The following is a 21702-nucleotide window of genomic DNA, read 5'->3' on the forward strand; positions in this document are numbered from 1 at the left end:
CTTCATATTGTGCTCAATACAGGTAAGCTATTACCTCTCATCATTCCTTCTATGTGCTTGCCCTACTGAGCATCTTTAATTTCTATCCAAAATGCCCTGTTCACACTTTTTACTGTATGTTCACATATGCTGAACCTTACGGGTTAAACGCACCATCCCCTCTTGTCTTATAACTCACCTGATTCCTTCTTATTTCTAATTTTAAGATTCAGCTCATGCATCACTTTTATCGGGAAGACCTCCCTGCTCTCTCTTTGTAACTAGGTCAGATGCACCTCCATGCTGTGCTCACAGTACTTTGCTTTTATTTCTAGCAATGGACCTTATCTGTCTGTATCTCATCAGATTGTAGCTCTCTACAGGAAAGGACCATAGTGAATTCATGTTTTTATCCCTGTTAGTGCAGGATCAGGCTGATAATTGGTACTTTTGAAAGCCTAAGAAAATAATGAATGATGCTATTTCTTCTTTAGGATAATTGGCAAACTAGTAATCATTTAACAGTCCAAATACATATATTCTTAGGGTTTTATTATTATCATTTGAATGCTCACTACATATGCAATATACTTGATCTTCCCCAGTGCCATATGCTATGGAAATGGAAAAGATCAAGTATATTGCATTAGTCCAGTAATAAAATAAATAAGTCACAGGGCTGTAATGTATCGCACGATGACTATAGTTAATAATACTGTATTCATAGTTGAAAGCTGGTAGGGAGCAGATCTTAAAAGTCCTCATCACAAGAAAAACATTTTTTTGTAACTATGTGTGGTGATGGTTAACTACACTTATTGTGGTGATCATCTGTCAATATATACAAATGTCACATCATTATGTTGTACACCTGAATAAACTAATATGATGTTATATGTCAATTTTACTTCAATTAAAAAGTGATTATTATTGTGACCAAGGTCAATGGTTTTTACCTTTCAAAGTTCTAAGGCCTTAAAATAACTAAGGCTTTTGCACACCTAAGAGATATCTTCACCCAGGATAAACTGTTTCAATTTTAGACATGTACATATGAATCCACTCTTGAGCTTTAGGGGGTAGGGGGAGAATAAATAGAAGGTTTTTTTCCTACTAAGAAGAAAAGCAATCATATGGCTAAAGGAAGTCAGAGGGCTAGCCAGCCAGAGAGCTGGGGAAACGGCATTCAGAAGGAAATGACAGCAGCAAATGCAAAGGCCCTGACGCAGAAATGTGAACAGTGCTTTGAAGAAACATGAAGGAGGCCAGTGTGGCTCAGCTGTGTGGTAGAGAGGGAGAATAGTAGAGAGGTAGGGAGCATAGAAGAAGATGAAGGAGAACATTATAAGATCTTTGGCATTCATTCAAATTTAGGAAACCACTGGTAGATTTTGAGCAAATATGTGATATAATCTTACATATGCTTTTAAGACTGTGTTGCTGTGTTCAGAAGAGACTGGAGAAGCAGGGAAGGGAAGAAACTAGTTGGGAAATAGGATAAGAGATAAGAGATAGCTGGCGGCCTAGATCAGGGTAGAGATGTGTTTATATAAACAACTCCAATGCTATTAGGTGAAATAAATCAAATGATGAATTTTACGGGGAAAATATGAATCAGTCACTGTTTGTGTTTTATTACTTTTACCTAATATTGAATCAGATTATGGATAAGAATGATATAAGATAATTTTGTTTCAACAGATGATTTTCAAAATATGAAAAATAACAAGGGAAGAAATCATTTTCTAAACTCATTTTTATATCCAAAGTGAATTGCAGGTATATATATCCTGTTCTGCTATCATTTAATGTATGTGACAGTCTCATGAGATAATCTCAGGGTTTCTCATCTCTGGGCAGGACTTAGCACAGAATGATATCATTTTGGATCTACTTCTGAAGAAAATAATCTCCCAGTGTCCAACATAAGCTTTTAAAAAGATTTTCTTAAGATTTCAAATGTATATTTAATCCTTAACAGTGATAAAAATCTATACTCTAAAATAGAAAACCTTGGTGCATTCTTATGGTTCAATTCAGGTTAAAAAATATTTACTTAGAGTCTCCTTGTATAAATTAACATGTTTCATGCTAAAAGATAATATATATCCCAAGACTTAGTAAGTTTATGTTGAGAGACTAAGGTAACACTAAGGCAATATTATAGAAAAAGGAAAATATGTATGGTTGTATTTAAAAAGTTTGCAGAGTATGGTCATGTTTATTTTTATATAAAAAATAAAAACTTTATTTCCTTATTTTGGCATTTTCTAATCACAGTCCAATAGTCCCTACTATGTCTTCTAAAGCAAAGCCTACCAGTCAGTCAAAATCTCCAAAAAACTTGGCATCAAAAACAGCAGAGAGTAGCCACCCAACACTCAAACATTGATGAAGTTAGAAATAGCAGTATAAACAAAATAACACATGGCAACAGCAATTATTAGAAAAACCAAAAATAATACATATCTGGAACACTGAAGAGAGGGGCTGTGGATGTGATATAACTCTTTATCTCTTATTTCAGGAAATCAATAAATATTGTCTAGAGTTGGTGAATCAAGAAATGGAGCTTCATATGTTATGTAGGGTCACAGATTGGCCCATTAGAGCAATTAGAAATAGAACTTATTAGAAGACTCAGCCAAAGAATAAGAGAATAGAGGAGATGACCATTGCTTTAAATGGTAAACTATTCATATTGTATTTTAGTTACAGCACGTATGCATAGTTTACTTTAGTGAAAATACAAATTTTACCTTAGTTAAAAATAATATATTCTTATAAACAACAAGCCCTCTTGCTCTAATGCACAGGCTTTACACACTAATTTTGACTCTTAAACTATTAAATTAACAAATAAAAAAGTCAGCCAGTCCTGTGTATTTTGGATTTCTATGCAATGACTATGAAGGAAAACAAATAGATACATCTTATACTAATTAAATAGAAGAAAAAAATAACACCCTAAAATGTATTAATCTCTCCTTACTGTGTGACATTAACAATGACAGGACCAAATGCTTTAAATAAGTTATTTAATATAATTTCCTAACAACCTTCAATTTACACAATATTATCTCACTTAGATATGCAAAATAAATAAACTGAACAAAATTACAGAGTTGACCCAGGCTTTTTGCTTATTTTTAAATCATTTTTTAGAGTTTAACATATCTAATTTTATAACATGGATTTTTCTTCTTCAAATATACTAGAAATGAACAGTTGTGGTTATATTTTTAACATAAATGTATCTTAGTTTTGCTCTAATGGCTTAAAACATGCATTGAATAACTTTATTTGTTTTCCATAATACCTTGGCATTGTGGTTAAAAGTCAAGTGATAGCCTCTTAATTGATAAAATGTTTTCTCTTAAGAAATTTAAAAATACTAAACTCCTGCACTACCTTCAGGAAGAGGTGAATATGTAGCCATACAATGACATTAATAAATTACATTTAATTAATATTAAAATGAAAAAAATATACTAGTTCAACTAAAATATAACATGCAATTCATGTTTTCTAGTGATATGCTTCTTGTTGAAATTTTACTAGGTCTTCTGTATGTGTTGTGTTAATTAATTGAGTCTTTACAATAACTTATTCAAGTAAAACTATTATCAAGTTTTAGAGATTTAAAAATCAAGACTCAGCTTGCCCCAGGCCATAGGTACAATGAGAGGACTTGAATGCACATCTATTCTTCCTTCTACAATGTCTATAGATATTATTATTCAACCAACATTGCATAATATACTTAACTAGAGGCCTGGTGCACAAAAATTCGTGCACTGGGGAGGGGGGGTCCCTCAGCCCGGCCTGCCCCCTCTCACAATCTGGGAGCCCTCAGGGGATGTCCTACTGATGGGGAGCGGGCCTAGGCCGCAGTCTGGCCTCCCTCTGTGGGAGGCGACCGGGCTGAGCCCACGGCAGCCTGAGACTCGGGCCTCGCAGCTGCTGTGGCTTTGTCCGGATGGACGTCCAAATGGACATCTGGGAGACGTCTGCCCTAATTAGCATATTACCCTTTTATTAGTATAGATTGGGCTCTAATTGAGCCCGTAAAATATTTTTGGTTCAGAATAAAAGGAATTTGGTTCAGAGGAATTTATTTGTATATGTTATGGCATATTCCATGCTGAAATTGGCATTGGTATGACCTCTCAATAAAAATAAAAAATAAAAAACACTATTCAAAAAGAATAGGATTATTTTAGGTATGTATATACTTAGTGAATGCATGCTAAACTCTGGTACTCTTGTCTTTCTTACCTAAGTCAATGAAAGCCGTCTCTTTAATAATTTATGCCTTTGTTTAACACCTATCTTTTTTATCTATAATTTTATGTATCCTTTGAGTTTTCTTCATCAGAATTTTTAGTTATTTTTTATCTGGCTCCCAAAATTTCCCAAAATTTCTTAATGATCACTGACAGTATATTTTGAAAAGTGCTTTAGTATGTTTTTCTAGCTTAAACAGATTTCCCTTCTGTATAACTCTAAATTATAACACAATATACTCACTCTTTTTCTTAAATTTCCTATTAACTTCCATGTCATAGACTGATTTTTTTTTCGCTTTGTGAGAATTAAATCCAAAGTAATTTTCTTTTTATTCCCTTCATTTTCTGATAGGTGAAATCATCAATTCAAGTCAAGAACTAATCAGCTATTTTAATAACAGAATGACCATTTAGTAGATATCTACCTTTTCTTTATTTCTTATAACAGCATTTTGAAGTAAAAAATTTCAGTTTTCCCTATTGTTTAGATTAGAGACAATAAGGATAGAAAAGTTAAATAACTTGTGTTTAAGTTAGAAATCACACACATGTAATTCTAATATATGAATATTACACAACTAGGAAAAATTACCATGTGTATTAGACACACAAAAAATCATATTTTTAACCATCAGATCAGGGTTGTTCATAGTAAGAAATACACTTTATATCAATGAAAACATGAACACCTACATAAAGACACACACACATATGTATATTTATTGCATTTTATTTATCTCTGTATATAACCAAAAACAGTTCCACAAATATTATTATTCTTACTGTGTTCTTTGAATTATAGGGTTTTTCTCTTCTTTTAATTTTCTTTATTTTATTATACTAAAACTTTATATCATTTGTAAAAATGCTAGCCATGACTCAGTGGATTGATGTTATGACTCATGGTGGTGACCCATAGTTTGGAAAGTCGGCCCTAGATGAGGTCATCTCCATGGTCAATTTTGTACAACAAATCAGAATCATTCATCTGACTAGAGAGTCTGTGATAACTTTCCACAGTGATATCATTGTTTCTCTCTCCTTATTGACTTTTCTCTCCACTGTGTCTCTATCCTCATAAATATAGTTACATACAAACATGATTTTTGAATGTGCAATATTATTTTTTTCTAATATAATTATTTTATTTAGTTGTAATATCCATCTCCAACAGCTTGAACTAAAAATCCCCATGGTCTGCAATAGAACTCTCTGTCATTTTAAGACTAGAGGCCCAGTGCACTTGCGGGGGCGGGGGGGGGGGGTGTCCCTCAGCCCAACCTGTGCCCTCTCGCAGTCTGGAGGCCCTTATAGGAGCGGGCCTAAGCTGGCAGTCAGATATCCTTAGCGCTTCCATTGATGCAGGAGAGACTCCCGCTACCACCGCTGCGCTAGCCAGACGTAAGCCTGACTTCTGGTGGACATCCCCTTGTGGGAGCGCACTGACCACCAGGGGGCAGCTCCTGCATTGAGCGTCTGGCCCCTGTTGGTCAGTGCGCGTCACAGCAATGGGTCATTCTGCTGTTTGGTCGATTTGCATATTAGCCTTTTATTATATAGAATGTCTGTTTTTCATTAAAATAATTTCTAAACCACTCTGTGTTTGACTTTCTGCTTAACACTAAGATATGGGTTTTTGGAAAGGCCACAAGTCACCAGTTCCATAAAGAGGTGAACTGATCTTTGTTTTGGAAAATACTTTAGGAATTTATCCAGAAATATATTCATAAAATTCTGAATCACCATCATCAAAGCCTGCTTCTTTGTTACCTGGGGACTTTCACAGTTTCCCCTCTTGTGCTCACTGGATGATCTCTTCGAAACCATTCTCAAAGAGCTGTTTATTGATTGCAGCTAACTGCTTTGCAAATTGCACTCCCCAAGGGAAGGTAGTATCTGTTTCAGGTGCCTCTCTGATCAGTAATTGCCTTAATCTCAAAAATATCATGTCTTTGCCCCTTAATTGTATTTTCCTAGGACTTTTTCTAGTATCAGAAGTCTTCTCCTTGCTACGATCCTTGTCTGATCCTTTGTCAACCCAATTCTGGTACCCTGGTCTTTTACTAACTCTGCTGGAGCGCATCGGGCAATCTCGGACCTGATATTATGTCACTGAAACCAGTTTTAGGTCCTTCTCCATCCCTCCATGTCTTTGAGTTTTCCTTGTGCTACTGAAGCTGCCTAAGCAGCTTTGATTTGGTTTTCGTTTTTAGACAACCTAATTCTTAGAAATACATATTTTCTATGTTCCTATTTCTATAAAGATTTACCACAAAAAAATGACACTATTTAAGTTTTTGCATTTATCTACTTCTGTTGAAATACCAGTTTTATTGTGTTTTGTTCCTTATTTACTCTGCCAGTATTTTCTAGGTACCAAATGATTTCAGGCAATCCTCTAAGTCCTGAACACAAATGAACAGATCAGGCCCTATTGCTGCTCTCAGTTAGCTTGCCTACCATAACAGACACATTGCATTGGACACACCTGGGAATATAAACATTTTCCAAAACCATGTCTTTATTGAATCCAATTTAAAAATCTTTGATGGAAATCTCTGCATTGCTATTCCACACTTGTAGGTTGTATGTTAAGCGGTTGATTTTTTTTAAAGTACAGAATTGAATTTAAACATTTATTGATTCTTTCTAATAATAATTATTAGAAGTAGATATATTTCTTACCATGACAGCTTGGTAAGGCTCTATTCCATCCAGGTCTTCCATCATCTCCCATGATACAGGTGAGTGTTGAATAACCTTGAAGAACATAACCAGCATCGCAGTAATAGGTGACTGTTGACCCTAATTTATAATCCATCCCAAGTCTGGTGCCATTCATTATATTGCCTGGATCAAAGCAGGACTCTCGGAGTTTTGCTGTAAAACAACGAGGATGTAAAATGAACTGTTTTACAATAGTGTTTTCTATGCAACCTTTAAGATTTCTTCATTATTAGCACTAAATGGGAAGGAAAACACCAGCACCCTTCCAGCCTCTGAGTGCCCGAAGTACAAAGCAGCCCTTAACCATATTTGACATTTTGTGAAGTCATACCAATTGGTAAGAGAATAAAATTCTTCACTGTTTTTCCTCATTAAAATTATTGTCTAATACATATAGTCAAACATAGGGTTTTAGAGTTCATTATAAAAAGAGGCAGGGCTTATTTCCTTATTTAATATTCCTTTATTAATGTGCACTTATTCCATGTTACTACTGTCTATGTCGAGCTCAGTTCATTTCACCACGAAGAGGAAAGTAAAAGACACTTTTTTTTCTGTCTTGAAAATATTTCTTAACCTACCTGCTTTATCATTCCCACATTTCCATCAGAGGTCTGTCCATTATAAATAGCAACAAAATCTTTATATACCCAAGCCAATATCTTTTTGGACAGAGAAACTATATCAAAGCCAAGCACTTTCAAAGCTAACAGTACCAGACAATTGTAAAACTTCAGTTCATTCACAACAAAGGGACTGTTTTCTGTGCACCCAGATAGTGAACTGAAGAGGAAATTATGTAGGAAAAATATGCTAGTTTGTACAGTTTGAGAATAGGCACTACAACACTTTGTTGTTAAAAGATCTGGTAATACTTTAATATTTCCATTTTATTATTATTATAATTTACTTAAGAAATAATAGAGAAATGTGCAATGTAAGGACCATCACAAATTCAGCATAACAAGTGTGATTATTTTTTTTTATACATTAGAGTTTATCTTAGTTAGTGGGAAGTCAGAAGGTAGGCATATCTCTGGATATAAATCATGGCATCATTGGAATTTAATTCAACAATGTCCTGGTGTTTGGCTATTGCAAAAATTATATTAATACTAGAGGCCCAGTGCACGAAGTTCATGCACTCAGAGGGGGGCGTCCCTCAGCCTGGACTTCACCCTCTCACAGTCCGGGAGCCGTGGAGGCAGGAGAGGCTCCCACCACCACTGCTGCGCTAGCCAGCCATGAGCCCGGCTTATGGCTGAGAGGCGCTCCCCCTGTGGGAGCACACTGACCACCAGGGGACAGCTCCTGCATTGAGCATCTGCCCCCTGGTGGCCAGTGGATGTAATAGTGACCAGTTGTTCTGCTGTTCAGTCAATTTGCACATTAGCCTTTAATTATATAGGATAACGTCCTATTATGGCAAGGCCTCTAATTCAAATTTTTTAGGTAGTTAAAGGGAGGGGCAGAATTTTCACTTGTGCCTGAAGCTAAAATTGCCCTTAGCCCAAAAATCTGCATACCACCAACACACATCTTGGTGAGGCTCATTCTGAACCCCCACACTGTTCTATTATGTGTATCGTACTGGGAACTATCTTATCTCTTTAGTGAAAGGAACCTTTTGTTATGTTACAATGACTAATTTTATCTCATGAGTTATGTTTTGGCTTCAAGCCTGTATCCAGTATTTATGCAGCAACTTCAGATCTTCTGTTCAGTATTTACCAGGCATATTTTTCATTTTCTTTTCTCAAAATCTTTCCAGATTTTTATGTATTAGATAGGAATAGCCCATAGACACAGACAATAGTCTGGTGAAGGCCTGGAAGGAGTGGATGCAGGGTGGAGGAGATCAATGGGGGGAAAAACAAAAAAAAACTAACTAAAACAAAGGGACATCTGTAATACTTGCAACAATAAAGATACATTTTAAATAAAGGAAAATATCTTAGTTGAAAAGAGTTTTATGTGAAATAATATAAGTAATTGCTCTACACTGTACTTTATATTCTCAACTCCTCTCAAAAAGATATGAATTGACCCTATGTTCACTTAATATTAATTGACCCTATGTTCACTAACTGCAAGACTGACTTCTGCCGCGCCGACCCAGCACTGAATGCCACGGGGGCTGCGATCAGGCCCTGCTTTTCTCTCCCGGCCTCTGTCCGGGCCTGATCGCAGCCCCCTCGGCAGTCAGTGCTGGGTCGCTGAGGCGCCCGCAGCACTGACTGCAGGACTGACTTCTGGTGTTCGGTCAAGCCTTCAGTCATTTTGGGTGTTACGGACCCTGGCTCTTTATATATATAGATGTCCAAATCTAATTAATTGCAACAGAAAAAGTGTATTTTTTTTCTATTCATAAAAGTTTGCAGAGTTTAAATTACTTTAACATTTACAAGAAATGATGAGAAATTTGTGTTTTAGGAAGAGCACTATGTAAGATTTCTACCAAATCAACAAAAGAGGAAATGTTGGAACCAAACACTTCAATGATTTCAAAAGATTATCAGAGGAATGAAGAAGGCCACTTTCTTCCTTCTTTCTTTCCAACGAATACTTAAAAGCCCACTACCCAGCCAACTCAGGAAACACAGCAGTGGACAATCAGAAAATATTCTAGCCCTTATGACATTTAGTCTATTGAGAATTATATTAAATACTTGTACTTGTTCTGAGTATGCAAAAGGGGAGGCATTCAGGAACTTACCTGAAGAATTGACATGCAAACTGAAGATTAAGAAAACTGAGTTGACTAGGTCTCAGAGAGATGAGGAGTATGAAGTGGGGGAAGTGTACTGGAGTGTGAAAGTCGAATAAACCCAATTCCTGAGTTTCAATCCAAAGCTAAAACACTTGATCTCCCATGCAGGTGCATGCATGCGTGCATGTGCATGTACACACATACAAACACAAACACACACACACACACACACACACACACACACACACACACACACAATTTGCACCCCATCTATTATATTCAGACTCCACTATAAAAATTATTTCCCAATCCAATAAACTATGTTTCTTCCCAGATAAATATCCACACAGCACTGTTTTCAGGTAAGAACCAGCAGGATGAATAGTAAGTTTAGTCACTAAGAATGGGGCTTTATCCTTGGAGGGTTGGTTTGCTTATTTTAAAGAATAAAACCTCACATAGAGTCTTTCTTTAAACAAGCAGGAAAACACAACATAATTTTTAGGCAGAACAGCAGCCTAGCATTTATAGCCGGCCTTCATGAAATTGAGTTAAATCCTTTGAGGGAAAGGGAAGGATTGAAATTACTGTTTAAAAAGATTCATCTCCTTGACAGGCCTAACAGTCTAATATTCATCTTTGGAAAAGTTGCTTTTTCTTTAAAGTTTTCCCAAAAGTTTCAGTGATATATCAATGAATCTATAATCCAAACACCCTACCTTTTGAGGTAAGGAAAATATGGTAAACAAATTAAAAATATTGCCTGTACAACAGTTTTACATTGATAGCCTCATTTTTAGAGGATTCATTTATCTCATTGTTATGTTTACATACTATTTTAAATCCTGGTGAATAGCTTTCTGTGAATAATACTGCCTTTGTTTATTTCCATGTTTGCCATAGCTGTTACACCTGGAAATATTAAAATCATTTGGAGAATTTTTATATAAAGGTCTAGGCAGTAGATGGAAAGGTGATTTTAGTTTTTCTTAAATAGAAAAGTAAAGCAGTCAAATTGATAGCATTCCTGAAACCAGTCTGGCTCAGTGGATAGAGCGTCAGCCTGCGGACTGAAGGGTCCCAGGTTCAATTCCAGTCAAGGGCATGTAACTTGGTTGCGGGCACATCTGTGCAGGAGGCAGCTGATCGATGTTTCTCTCTCATCGATGTTTCTGACTCTCTATCTCTCTCCCTTCCTCTCTGTAAAAAAATCAATAAAATATATTCAAAAAATTGATAGCATTATTTTTTATAAAAATTAATTTTATTTGGTTTAATACTAGTTTTCTTACTGACTAGACCCTAGGGAAGAGTCCTTTGCCTTATGTTCTCCAAATAAAGTATATTAGAGTCAATTATTATAAATAACTTTATTTTGTGATTAATCAGAATTAGTTGTACATTATTTTTATTTTTTAGAGGTGGCCAAAGTATATAACATCCAATTGCCTATTATTTCCAGAATAGTGGACATGTGTGGATGGGCATATGCTTGCTGGCATGAGTTCAGCCACTGAGAGCTAAGCTTACTTCAAGATGTGAATGCACTGTAGTCCTCTTTTCTGATCATAATCAGTCCTAAGAGGCCCTCCTTATTGGAAAACTCAGAGTTCACATTGGGCCAGATCTCCCAGGGTGCTTTGTGAGAATAAATATAAACCATACCCTATCTCTTTTACTTTGGAAAATATTGCTGCAATGGAAATTAAATGATTGATCCCAGAATATCTCAGGGTAAAGTTGAAAAGTTGAAATGTAATAAGTTGCTCTATAGCTTATCATAAACTGATAGGTTAATTTAGAAAGTAACTTAAGATATTTTTTAAGGTTCTTGGCTAATTTATTGCACATATAAATAACCAATTATACATTTACCAGTGTACACATTGGTGCCTATAAATGACATCTCCTGCCAGCTAAAACAGCAACGAGTTGTCAGGAGGTCCTCTTCAGTAGAACAATGCTGTGTATATTCCCGCTCCATCAATATCAATGTATCCTATATAACAAAGAGCTAATATGCTAATTAGACCATATGGCAGAACCACCTTCCTGAATGACCAGTGGACGGGGGGCGGGGCCAAGAGGCAGCCGGGGCTGCGAGGACCAAGTCCCTTGCACAAAATTTCATGCACCGGGCCTCTAGTTTTGTTATAATAATACAGGTATCACTACTATATGAGTAACATTTATATATACTGTATATTACAATTATATATTTTAAGACACATTTATTAATATTATGTCTAAATGCTCTTAATATGAGAGTACTGTTTAAACTCTAAATGTTTATTCAATTCTAAATTTGTTAATATTGTGCCACATTAAAATTACAAGGAAATAAATGGAGACTTGTCTTGCCTTAAACTCTTTGGGGACATTGCTTTCAAATCAGTGAAATATCTTCCCCTCACCCCACACTTCTACTTCTCTGCTCCAGTGTACTCTTGTCTACAACATTAGAGCATTTCTATCATTTGCTCTATATAAACATAAACTGGTATTTCTTCCAGAATCCATATTAGGCTTGTGTTTTTGTGATGCTCCAATATAGCAGCCATTCATTATTCAAATGCTTTATATAACTACGATGTAGTTGCACACAAATAAAAATAAGATTCAGTGTCTGTCTTCAAGGGGGAAAAGGAAATATAGTCATGAACACAAGAAATGGTAAGTAAATTCTGGTATGAGCTGTAATAGAGGTAGGTGCTAGACCTATGGCTTTTTACTTAAGGGCCTACTACCAGCATTGATTAGAGTGAGTCAGGACTTAGAAGCTTTACATTTTCAGTGCTAACAGAAATCAACAGGTTTAATTCAAGGTACATGACGTATTACAAATGACAATGGAAACAATTTATCCAGGGCCATCATGTATATGTCAGTTCATTTTGGGGGTATACATTTTATCTTGAAAATTCTGAGGTATTTGTCTGTCTGTGCTAGAATTAAACATGAGGGCCACTTCATTAACTTTAAGAAATTATTCAATTAAAGAGGTAACAATGTTTTGAAATAAAGATAGGAAATAGGGAGGTTGATAAGAAAAGACAGACCCTGGAGACCCTGAAGTGGGGAATGTAATTTTCCCATGAATGAGCATTTGAGGACCAGTCCAGAAAATTAATTATATTGCATTTGGGTTCATTGGTTGACCTCTCACCCCTCCACCCCCATCACCCTCCCCTGCCTTCCTCTGAGGTTTTACAATCTGTTCAATGTTTCTATGTCTCTGGGTCTATTTTTGTTCATCAGTTTATGTTGGTCCTTAGATTCCACATATGAGTGAGATGATGTGATACTTATCTTTCTCTGAATTGCTTATTTTGCTTAGCATAATGCTCTCCAGGTCCATCCATGCTGTTGCAAATGGTAAGAGTTATTTCTTTTTTATAGCTGCATAGTATTCCATTGTGTAGATGTACCATTGTTTTTTAATCCACTTATTTGCTGATGGGCACTTAGGCTGTTTCCAAATCTTAGCTATTGAAAATTGTGCTGCTATGAACATAGGGATGCATATATTCTTTCTGATGGGTGTTTCTGATTTCTTGGGATATATTCCTAGAAGTGGGATCATGGGGTCAAATGGTAGTTCCATTTTAACCCAAGGACACAGACAGTGGGTGGTGAAGGCTTGGGGGGTAAGGAGGTGGGAGAGGACAATGGGGGGGCATATGTAATACTTTCAGCAATAAAGATTTAATTAAAAAACAAAAATAGACTTGAAGCACTAAAGAAAAAAAAAGGTATCTTTATATCTGCAATTCATTATTATACAGGGTCTCCCAAAAATGTATATATACTTTAACAACTGATAGCTCAATTTTGAAAATAAAATGTATATAATAAACACTGCCTTTATAATTATTCACAGTGTGTATATACATTGTTTGAGGTACCCTATAGTTTAAATTTAATATTAATTTATGATTTTTAAGCTTTATTTGTTATTAAAGATCACATTAACTATAAAAAATAGGCACTGCCTTTTAGGTATAAGTCTTGAATCCTTATTTTTAGTGTAAATGCATGCTCTGGTAGAGGATGTAAACGTATGGAGTTATCTCAAAAGAAATATTGTGATCTCTTTAAAACACAGTTCATTTATTCAAATCCCTATTAAACTAAAAATATGTATTCTTTGGTGTATGTCTGATCATTGCACATACTTCTAGACATTATATCTTCTTGATATATAATAACACTTGGTAATAATTGTATTGGTAAAGACAAAAAATAAAAATAAAAAATTAGATTTGGGGAAAATGAACTCAGTACTAACATTGTAAAAAATAACATCTGGATTCTAAAGAATATAAAAAGGACCTCATGGCAGAATTGTGTGTAAGTGGCTGTTTGTATAGTAGCTAAGGATGGTGGGGAGTAATTGTAGGGTCCAAAAAGGATTATAGTTCAATACATGATTATGTATTTTTCTCTGCCTGTACTCACATTTGTATTTGTCTTTACTCAAAATGGTAATAATAAGTTGTCATCTTGTGTAACTCATTTTAACAATCTGATCCTCAATTTTATCATTTGTAAAGGAGAGATAGCAGTACTTATCTCATAATGTTGCTAGTTTAATATTTTTGTTAAATTTATAAGTATGCCTGCTCCTGGGAAGGACAGAGAAAATGCATTAAAAGAACTAATCACTACATAAAATAGAGTAAGTACATAATAAATAATATTTCTTTTTAAAATTTTGCATCTATGGCCATTGTCCTATGACAGCATAAATCTTAGTTTTTGAAATAATGAACACAGAATTATATCAAGCTGGGCAATAGAAACAGACATACATTTAGCAGAGATATGCCAAATAGATTTTATCTCAAGTACTTCATTGCATGGATTTAGTGATGGCTATCTAGAATGTAATGTGTAGAAAGGATTGTAAGGTCAAGTCCAGTTTCCATGAGAATAATATTGTATTCCATTAGCACCATCTTCCCTGAGCATGGTAGTGCTTATAATGTTCTTTCTATATCTTTTATCATAGTGATCTCTAGAAATGTTTTACTAAGTATTATTTCACAACAGAACAGAGCTCTACTGACTTGCTTACAATTTCCTTCCTTCCTTCCTCCCTCCCTCCCTCCCTCCCTCCCTCCCTCCCTCCCTCCCTCCCTCCCTCCCTCCCTCCCTCCCTTCCTTCCTTCCTTCCTTCCTTCCTTCCTTCCTTCCTTCCTTCCTTCCTTCCATCTTTCTGTCTTTCCTCTCTCTCCCCTCCCTCCCTCCCATTCTTCCTCCCCCCTGCCCACCTTGTTTGTTGCCTTTTTTCCCTCCTCTCTTTTCCTCTCCTCTCCCGCCCCCTCTCCTGTCCTCTCCTTTACAATTGGTCTTATTTATAAGCCTGTCCATATGCAGATATAACTAGCTATTCTTAAAGAGGCAAGTTCTCATTTATAACATGAAGGGCAGAATTGTATCTTCAAGGTTTCTAATATTTCAATAATATTATTATTTTAGGATTCTAAGTATGACTTTATTTAAAACAGAAAACTTAGCAATTAAATAATTATCAAACAATTACTATGCATAGGCAACATTCTAAGGTACTCATTGTATAATAGCAAATAGAGTTCTTGCTCTTAAGAGGCTTGCATTTTAGTATGTTAGAGAGTTAGTGAAGTAAATGCTGGTGCACATACAGAGAGCAGATACAGAGAACAGATTGGTGGTTGCTAAAGTTCAGGGTCAGGGGTGGGTGAAATAGATAAAGGTGATCAAAAGTTACAAACTTCCAGTTATAAGACAAGTAAGTCCTGGCGATGTAATGTACAGCACGGTGACTATAGTTAACAATACTACATTATATATATTTGAAAGTTGCTATGAGATCTTAAAAGTTCTCATCCAAGAAAAAATTGTAACTGTGTAGTGATGGACACTACCTAAACTTATTGTGGTAATCATTTTACAAGATATACATATATCAAATCATTATGTTGTACATATAAAATTAATAAAATATCATGGGTTAATTATATCTTAAAACATATGTGGAGTTTCTGAAACACTTTCTCTGCTATTAACAAAATAAATTGGTTAACCTCTTCTGAGAGTAATTTGGCAATATGGACTTAGATTGATTATGGGATTAGATTAGCCTTTGAATCAGTAATCCCGCTCCTAGTATATATTTATTTTAGAAAGACACTCACACATATATTGAAAAAAGCATATAAAACAATTTTCATTTCATCATGATTCAATTCTGATGGTGAAAAACTGAAACAACCTAAGTGTCTATCAGAATGACTTATAAATTAACTGTGATACAGTCATATGATGGAATATCATAAAGAAACTAATGAACTAAAGCTGCATGTCTCTGTCATTGATAAACCTTAAATACAATGTAAAGAGGAACATTTTCACAAGGATATGCACATGATGGGAATGAAAAAAAAATATGATATAGGATGAAGGATGTGCACATGGTAGAAAATATAAAAATATGTATAAGCTTTCATACATGGAAAAGATAAGCATCAATACAGAATTAGGAAGATACTGCCATGAAAAAAAACATGGTTATGTGAAAATGGCCTTGGGCTCTCATCATGGTTTGCCTGAATTGTCAGCCAGCTGGGTCCTGGAATATGATGTGGGGAGCCTCTTCCAATTGAAGGGACTGATAGAATGTTCAAGATCAACTCTCCATAAGACCAGTGCTTCCCAGCCCACAATCACAAGGTCTGAACTGCCCCGGGGCCTCTGGTTTGGAGGAGTTAGCATTTGCAGATAGCCCCAATGAATAGCTGGCACACCAAATCCTCATGGTCTAGCACCTATTGTCTTGTATATTCTCCCTGTGATGTGACCATATTCTTACTTTGCTCTGTCAAGTGAGGGACTCACAGGGGGCTCAATTTTCCCATTGGAATAAAACCATTCAGATATTTTGCATCAGAAATGCATGTCCATATTGAGCAGATGCCCTGGCCCTGGCATTCATTTCCAAGGAATGATGACATTCCGGAGGACTCCAAGCATCTGCATCTCGCTGAGTTGTGAGTTTTTCCTTTCCCTAAGAAAAGTCTTTCTTATCCCAGGCTATGTGAAGTTGTAGCATTTATCCTGACTTTATTTGGTAGCCTTCAACAGACAAACCCGTTTCCACGGCAACTGCAAAAGGTGTTTACTTGTAAATGCAATATTATGTTTCTTAAAACAAGAATTAATAGATCTGAAGCAGATATGAAACAATGTTAAGGTTTGTCAAGTTGGATGATATATATTTTGAAGTTTATTTTATTATTCTGTATAATTTTCAGTTATTGAAAATATTTCATAGTGAAAAAGCTGAGTGGTAAGTAACAAGCCCAAAATATGTATTTTCAGAACTCAATTAATAACTTGAGATGAATTATCAGTATTTCCTTTAAGGATTCAATTATTGAAAAATAAATTTTACCTTTAAACAACTAAGATCTAATTTGTTCTTATAATCACAGAGTATATAACTTAAGAAAAATATGTTTATAGGAATCCATAGGCATTATAATACTAATTCATTTAAATGCTTGCAGAAATATTCTAAAATATAATTATCACTATATTTTATTACCCCTATTCTGAACACTGACATATTTAAATATCTTTAGACGTTTTGTGTAACATAATTATCACTATAATTTGTTCTCTTTATCACTGATCATAGTCTCTAAATAAAAGATATTTAAGTGAATACTCAGCTTCCAAAAAAACTAGTTTTTTTTATTGTTTTGTGGTTTCAGCCAACTCTCAGAGTATACTAATTGTTAATTTGTTTGCTGACACATTTCCTTTGGTAGTAATTAGGGAAATACTAATTTCCTCCTCACCGATAGGAAAAGTCAGAGTTCTTTTATGAGCTGAACTGTAGGTAGCCTGCACTGAGAAATGCACAGATAACCACTGACAACGGCCACTGCGGAGTTATCCTCCTGTAGAAAATACTCACAAGTGAAACCATGATGCTAAAATCCAATGTTCACAATTACCTTTATATTCTAAATGAAATCCAGTGTAACTCACAGATCCATCACTCCGAAAAGCCAAATGCATGGCATTGGAGCTGCTTTCTATCCTCTCTGGTAACTTGCTGTCTTGAAAACTTCCAATTAGTGGGCTATTACTGTCTGGCCCATCGTATATATAGAGGAAGTCATAGTTTGGTTCTATGCTGAAACTAAAAAAAAAAAAAAAAATAGAGTGAGAGAGAAGGACATGGAATGGCTATTACTAAGATAGTAAGCTTAAGTCATATATATAATCAGATATTAATTCAGTCAATATCTTTAAAAATAACAACAGACTCTGTCAAAATAAGTTAATTGGAAAATTTGCCTGGCAAAAACACACTAAATATGAATATCAAATTAGCAGTGAAAAACAGAAAAGACATCTTAATATTTTCAAATATTTCTAAGTTAGCATTGTGTCTACAGGAAATGCAAATAATTGTAAAGGCAAATAGTTTAGCTGATGAAAGGGTATAGGATTTGGAGCCAGAGATGCAGGTTTAAGCCTTGCTTCTGTCCTTGTTAACCTATAGAGTTACTTTATATCAGTAAAATGTGGAGAACAATACCTACTTTTTTTTATTCAGATATTTTGCTTCAGAAAATGAAACATCTCTTTTTCTTTATCAGTGGTACTACTATGCCCTGAATTTCAAAGTTTATAAGCAGCTTTGCTGTTTTAAAAGTCAACTCCATATGTCATATTTAAACAAAAGTTTGCGATACAAATTTGGATTTAAATTACACAAATGAAGCACTGTACATTGCATTAGGTATACCTTTTCTTAAAAATATATTGTATTGTTTAATAACTTAATGTAGGAGAAATCAAACCAATAAACTACTTGTCAAAACTAAATAACATGCTAGTAAAGACATTTTAGCATGTAAATTATTCCAATTAATATTTTAATATTGCAGATTTGCATATTAGATTTGCTCAAGAAGTCTTCATAAGTCTGAACATTGTCCTAAAATGATTATAGAACCCACATGTTTAGAAGGCAGAAGATATGTACTCTCCTGGAACATTGGAGAGTACATTTTGGAATCATTTGTCTCTCTCTTAGCTCATATTGTGGCAGAGAAAAAGTGGACTTAATTGGGTCATTAAGAAAAGCCAACAAGTTTATGACAAAACCAGTAAAGCTTGCCAATGTTGAACATTCATCAGTGGAGAAACTATTTTTACAAGTTTTATCATCCTTGAATCTAAATAAGAAACTTAGGTGTGAGATATTTCCAAAGTATACTGGATTTATAGAAGTTAATTTTACAAATCAATTCTAATCCTTTCTGTATGCGTGTATAAGAGAGAGGAATCCAGCTAGCTTACTTGTGCATAAATAGTGGTGAAGAAAGACTGGACTAATTAGAGGTTCCCAACCTTTCCACATATTAGGGAACCTGTAACATAAGAAAATGGGGGCACCACCACATTGCTATTTTTTGTTTTTATTTATTCATTAGCTTCACAAATCTAATTCAAGTAATTGCTCAAAACCTTTCAGTAGATATGAGGTCTAAATTTTGGTGACTTTTGTATAATATAGCAGAAAATGGAGAATAAGGCCTTATTTTATTGCTTACTTCCTTGGTTCTGGGGTAAAACACAACCTTTCTGAACTCATCTCTTTCAACATTAAGATTTCATGAGGCCTGAGCTGGTTTGGCTCAGGGGATAGAGCATCAGCCTGCAGACTGAAGGGTCCCTGGTTCAATTCCAGTCAAGGGCACATGCCCAGGGTTGTGGGCTTGATCCCCAGTAAGGGGTGTGCAGGAAGCAGCCAATCAATGATCATCTCTTACCATTGATGTTTCTATCTCTCTTTCCCTCTCCCTTCCTCTCTGAAATCAATAATATATCTATACTAATAAAAGGGAAATATGCTAATTAGACCAGACATCTTCTGGACGTCCTTCCAGACAAAGCCACGGTGGCGGGGGCCGAGGCAGAGGTGGTTAGGGGTGATCAGGCTGGCAGGCAGAATGATTTGGGGCGATCAGGCAGGCAGGCAGAGTGGTAAGGGGCAATCAGGCAGGCAGGCAGAGTGATTAGGGGCAATCAGGCAGGCAAGCAGGTGAGCAGTTAGGAGCCAGTGGTCCTGGGTTGTGAGAGGGATCAGCCTAAACCAGCAGTCAGACATCCCCTGAGGAGTCCCGGATTGGAGAGGGTGCAGGCTGGGCTGAGGCCCCCCGCCCCCCCCCCACCCCGCATGCACTAATTTCATGCACTGGGCCTCGAGTGTGTATATATATAAGATATAAGATTTCATGAGAATTACAACTTCCTTATCTATCTCACTGTTAGAAGAATCACTAGAAACAATTGCTTTGTAAATGATATATTATAGTGGCATGTATTATCCTTGAAGTCCAAAAACCCATTTAAGAATGGATTGCAGTATTTTTCTTTTTAATTTCTAGTTTGGGGTTAAATAAAAACTTCAAAATAATGATTTGTAACTTCTTTGAAAATGAAAATAAAACAAAAACAGGTTTTTTTTTTCTAGGAAATCTCCAAATCTTAACTATAATGATTATTTTTCCTAGAACACTGGAGAGTACATTCTAGTTGTACATCAATTTTACAAGGCACTTTCATAAATATTAACTTGGTTTTATCAATAATACTGTGGTATAGGGAAGGGATTATCATTTGCCTTTTCCTAATGACTATACTAAGAACATCTGTAGTTTCCTTAAGGTCACATAATATATAACAGCTGGAAATCAAATTTAGGTCAAGCACTTCCTGTAAAACAGCCTTCTAACACTCATTTTAATTAGAATAATTTGTATAAGTAAACTAAGTCTTGTACTATACATTTTCATTCTGAATATCTGTACTGCTCTTTCTTCTACTGTAAAAATGGGAACAATAACAATACTGACCTCAGGGAGTTGTCCTCTAGCTGGGTGCTGGCATAACACGAACATCATCATCGTTTCTTTATTACCAATGATCAATGTATCACTGAAAATTATAGAACTAAAAATTCTATACATTTACAATGTTTTCAAATATTCATGAATTTAAACTATCTTTAATTTTTAAAAAACCTAGCTCCAATATGTTAGAAAATACATATTTAAGCTACCAAGTAGGTTTAACACACTAGCAGGAGGAGGAGTTGTGTTAATAGAGCCCATGTACATCGGTCTTGGACACTGAAGATTAGTAACATTTCTGCTTAGGAAGTTTTTGACTTGCCGATACCTAATATTCCCATTGAAATGTTAAGGGGGAGGGTTAGGCCAGGTTTGGTGATCACAGGTATTAACTCCATGTGAAAAAACAAAAGCTCGTTCAAATAACTTATCCTGGTAACACAGACAACCGTGGCAGAGCCCGGCTTCAAACTCAGCTGCCTCCTTTTTCACACAAGAAGCTACCTTCTCCACTGCTTCAGTATTAAGCTAACCCTGCAACTCATTACAGGGATAAACAACTATTGTGAATTTTAAAACACTCTCTTGTAAAATTCTGTCATGAGACAATTCTGCCCGGACAGCATGGTTCCGTGATTGAATGTCGACCTATGAACCAGGAGGTTATGGTTCCATAACCGGTCAGGGCACATGCCTAGGTTGCAGGCTTGATCCCAGTGTGGGGCGTGCAGGAGGCAGCCAATCAATGATTGTCTCTCATCTTTGATGTTTCTATCTCTCTCTCCTACTTCCTTCCTCTCTGAAATCAATAAAAATATATATATTTTTAAAAAGAGACAATTCTGCTGAGAAATATGGAGATCGGTAAAATCTTTGTTAGCTTGACTTAATGAGACCACCAGAAAGGGTGGTAAGTAGACTATCTGTCTTCCCAAGCCCAGTGGTGACTCTGCACACATGGATATTTAGATGTTGCAGAAGGGAGGAAAAAAAAATTCTTGAAGTACTGACCTTTTCATCATGAAGTTTAGGAAAAATTGAAGTTCTGAAGCAGTGATGGCAAGTACAGGGAGGGAGAAAAGGT

General features: G+C 35.6%; 1 protein-coding gene across 3 annotated transcripts in view; it reads right to left on the reverse strand.

Annotated features, from left to right (window-relative positions):
• CSMD3 (CUB and Sushi multiple domains 3) overlaps nt 1-21702 on the reverse strand; it is a gene marked incomplete at both ends in the record, with an annotated part of 911147 nt that overhangs the window by 230562 nt on the left and 658883 nt on the right. For all 3 annotated transcript variants that reach the window (XM_079795927.1, XM_079795926.1, XM_079795925.1), the window contains 2 exons: nt 6954-7148; nt 17706-17893. In XM_079795927.1, the coding sequence (XP_079652053.1) occupies nt 6954-7148; nt 17706-17893 (383 nt within the window). The remainder of the gene's footprint in view (nt 1-6953; nt 7149-17705; nt 17894-21702) is intronic.

Source organism: Cnephaeus nilssonii (assembly GCF_951640355.1).
Source record: "Cnephaeus nilssonii genome assembly, chromosome: 18".
In the NCBI taxonomy this organism is placed as follows: Eukaryota; Metazoa; Chordata; class Mammalia; order Chiroptera; family Vespertilionidae; genus Cnephaeus; species Cnephaeus nilssonii.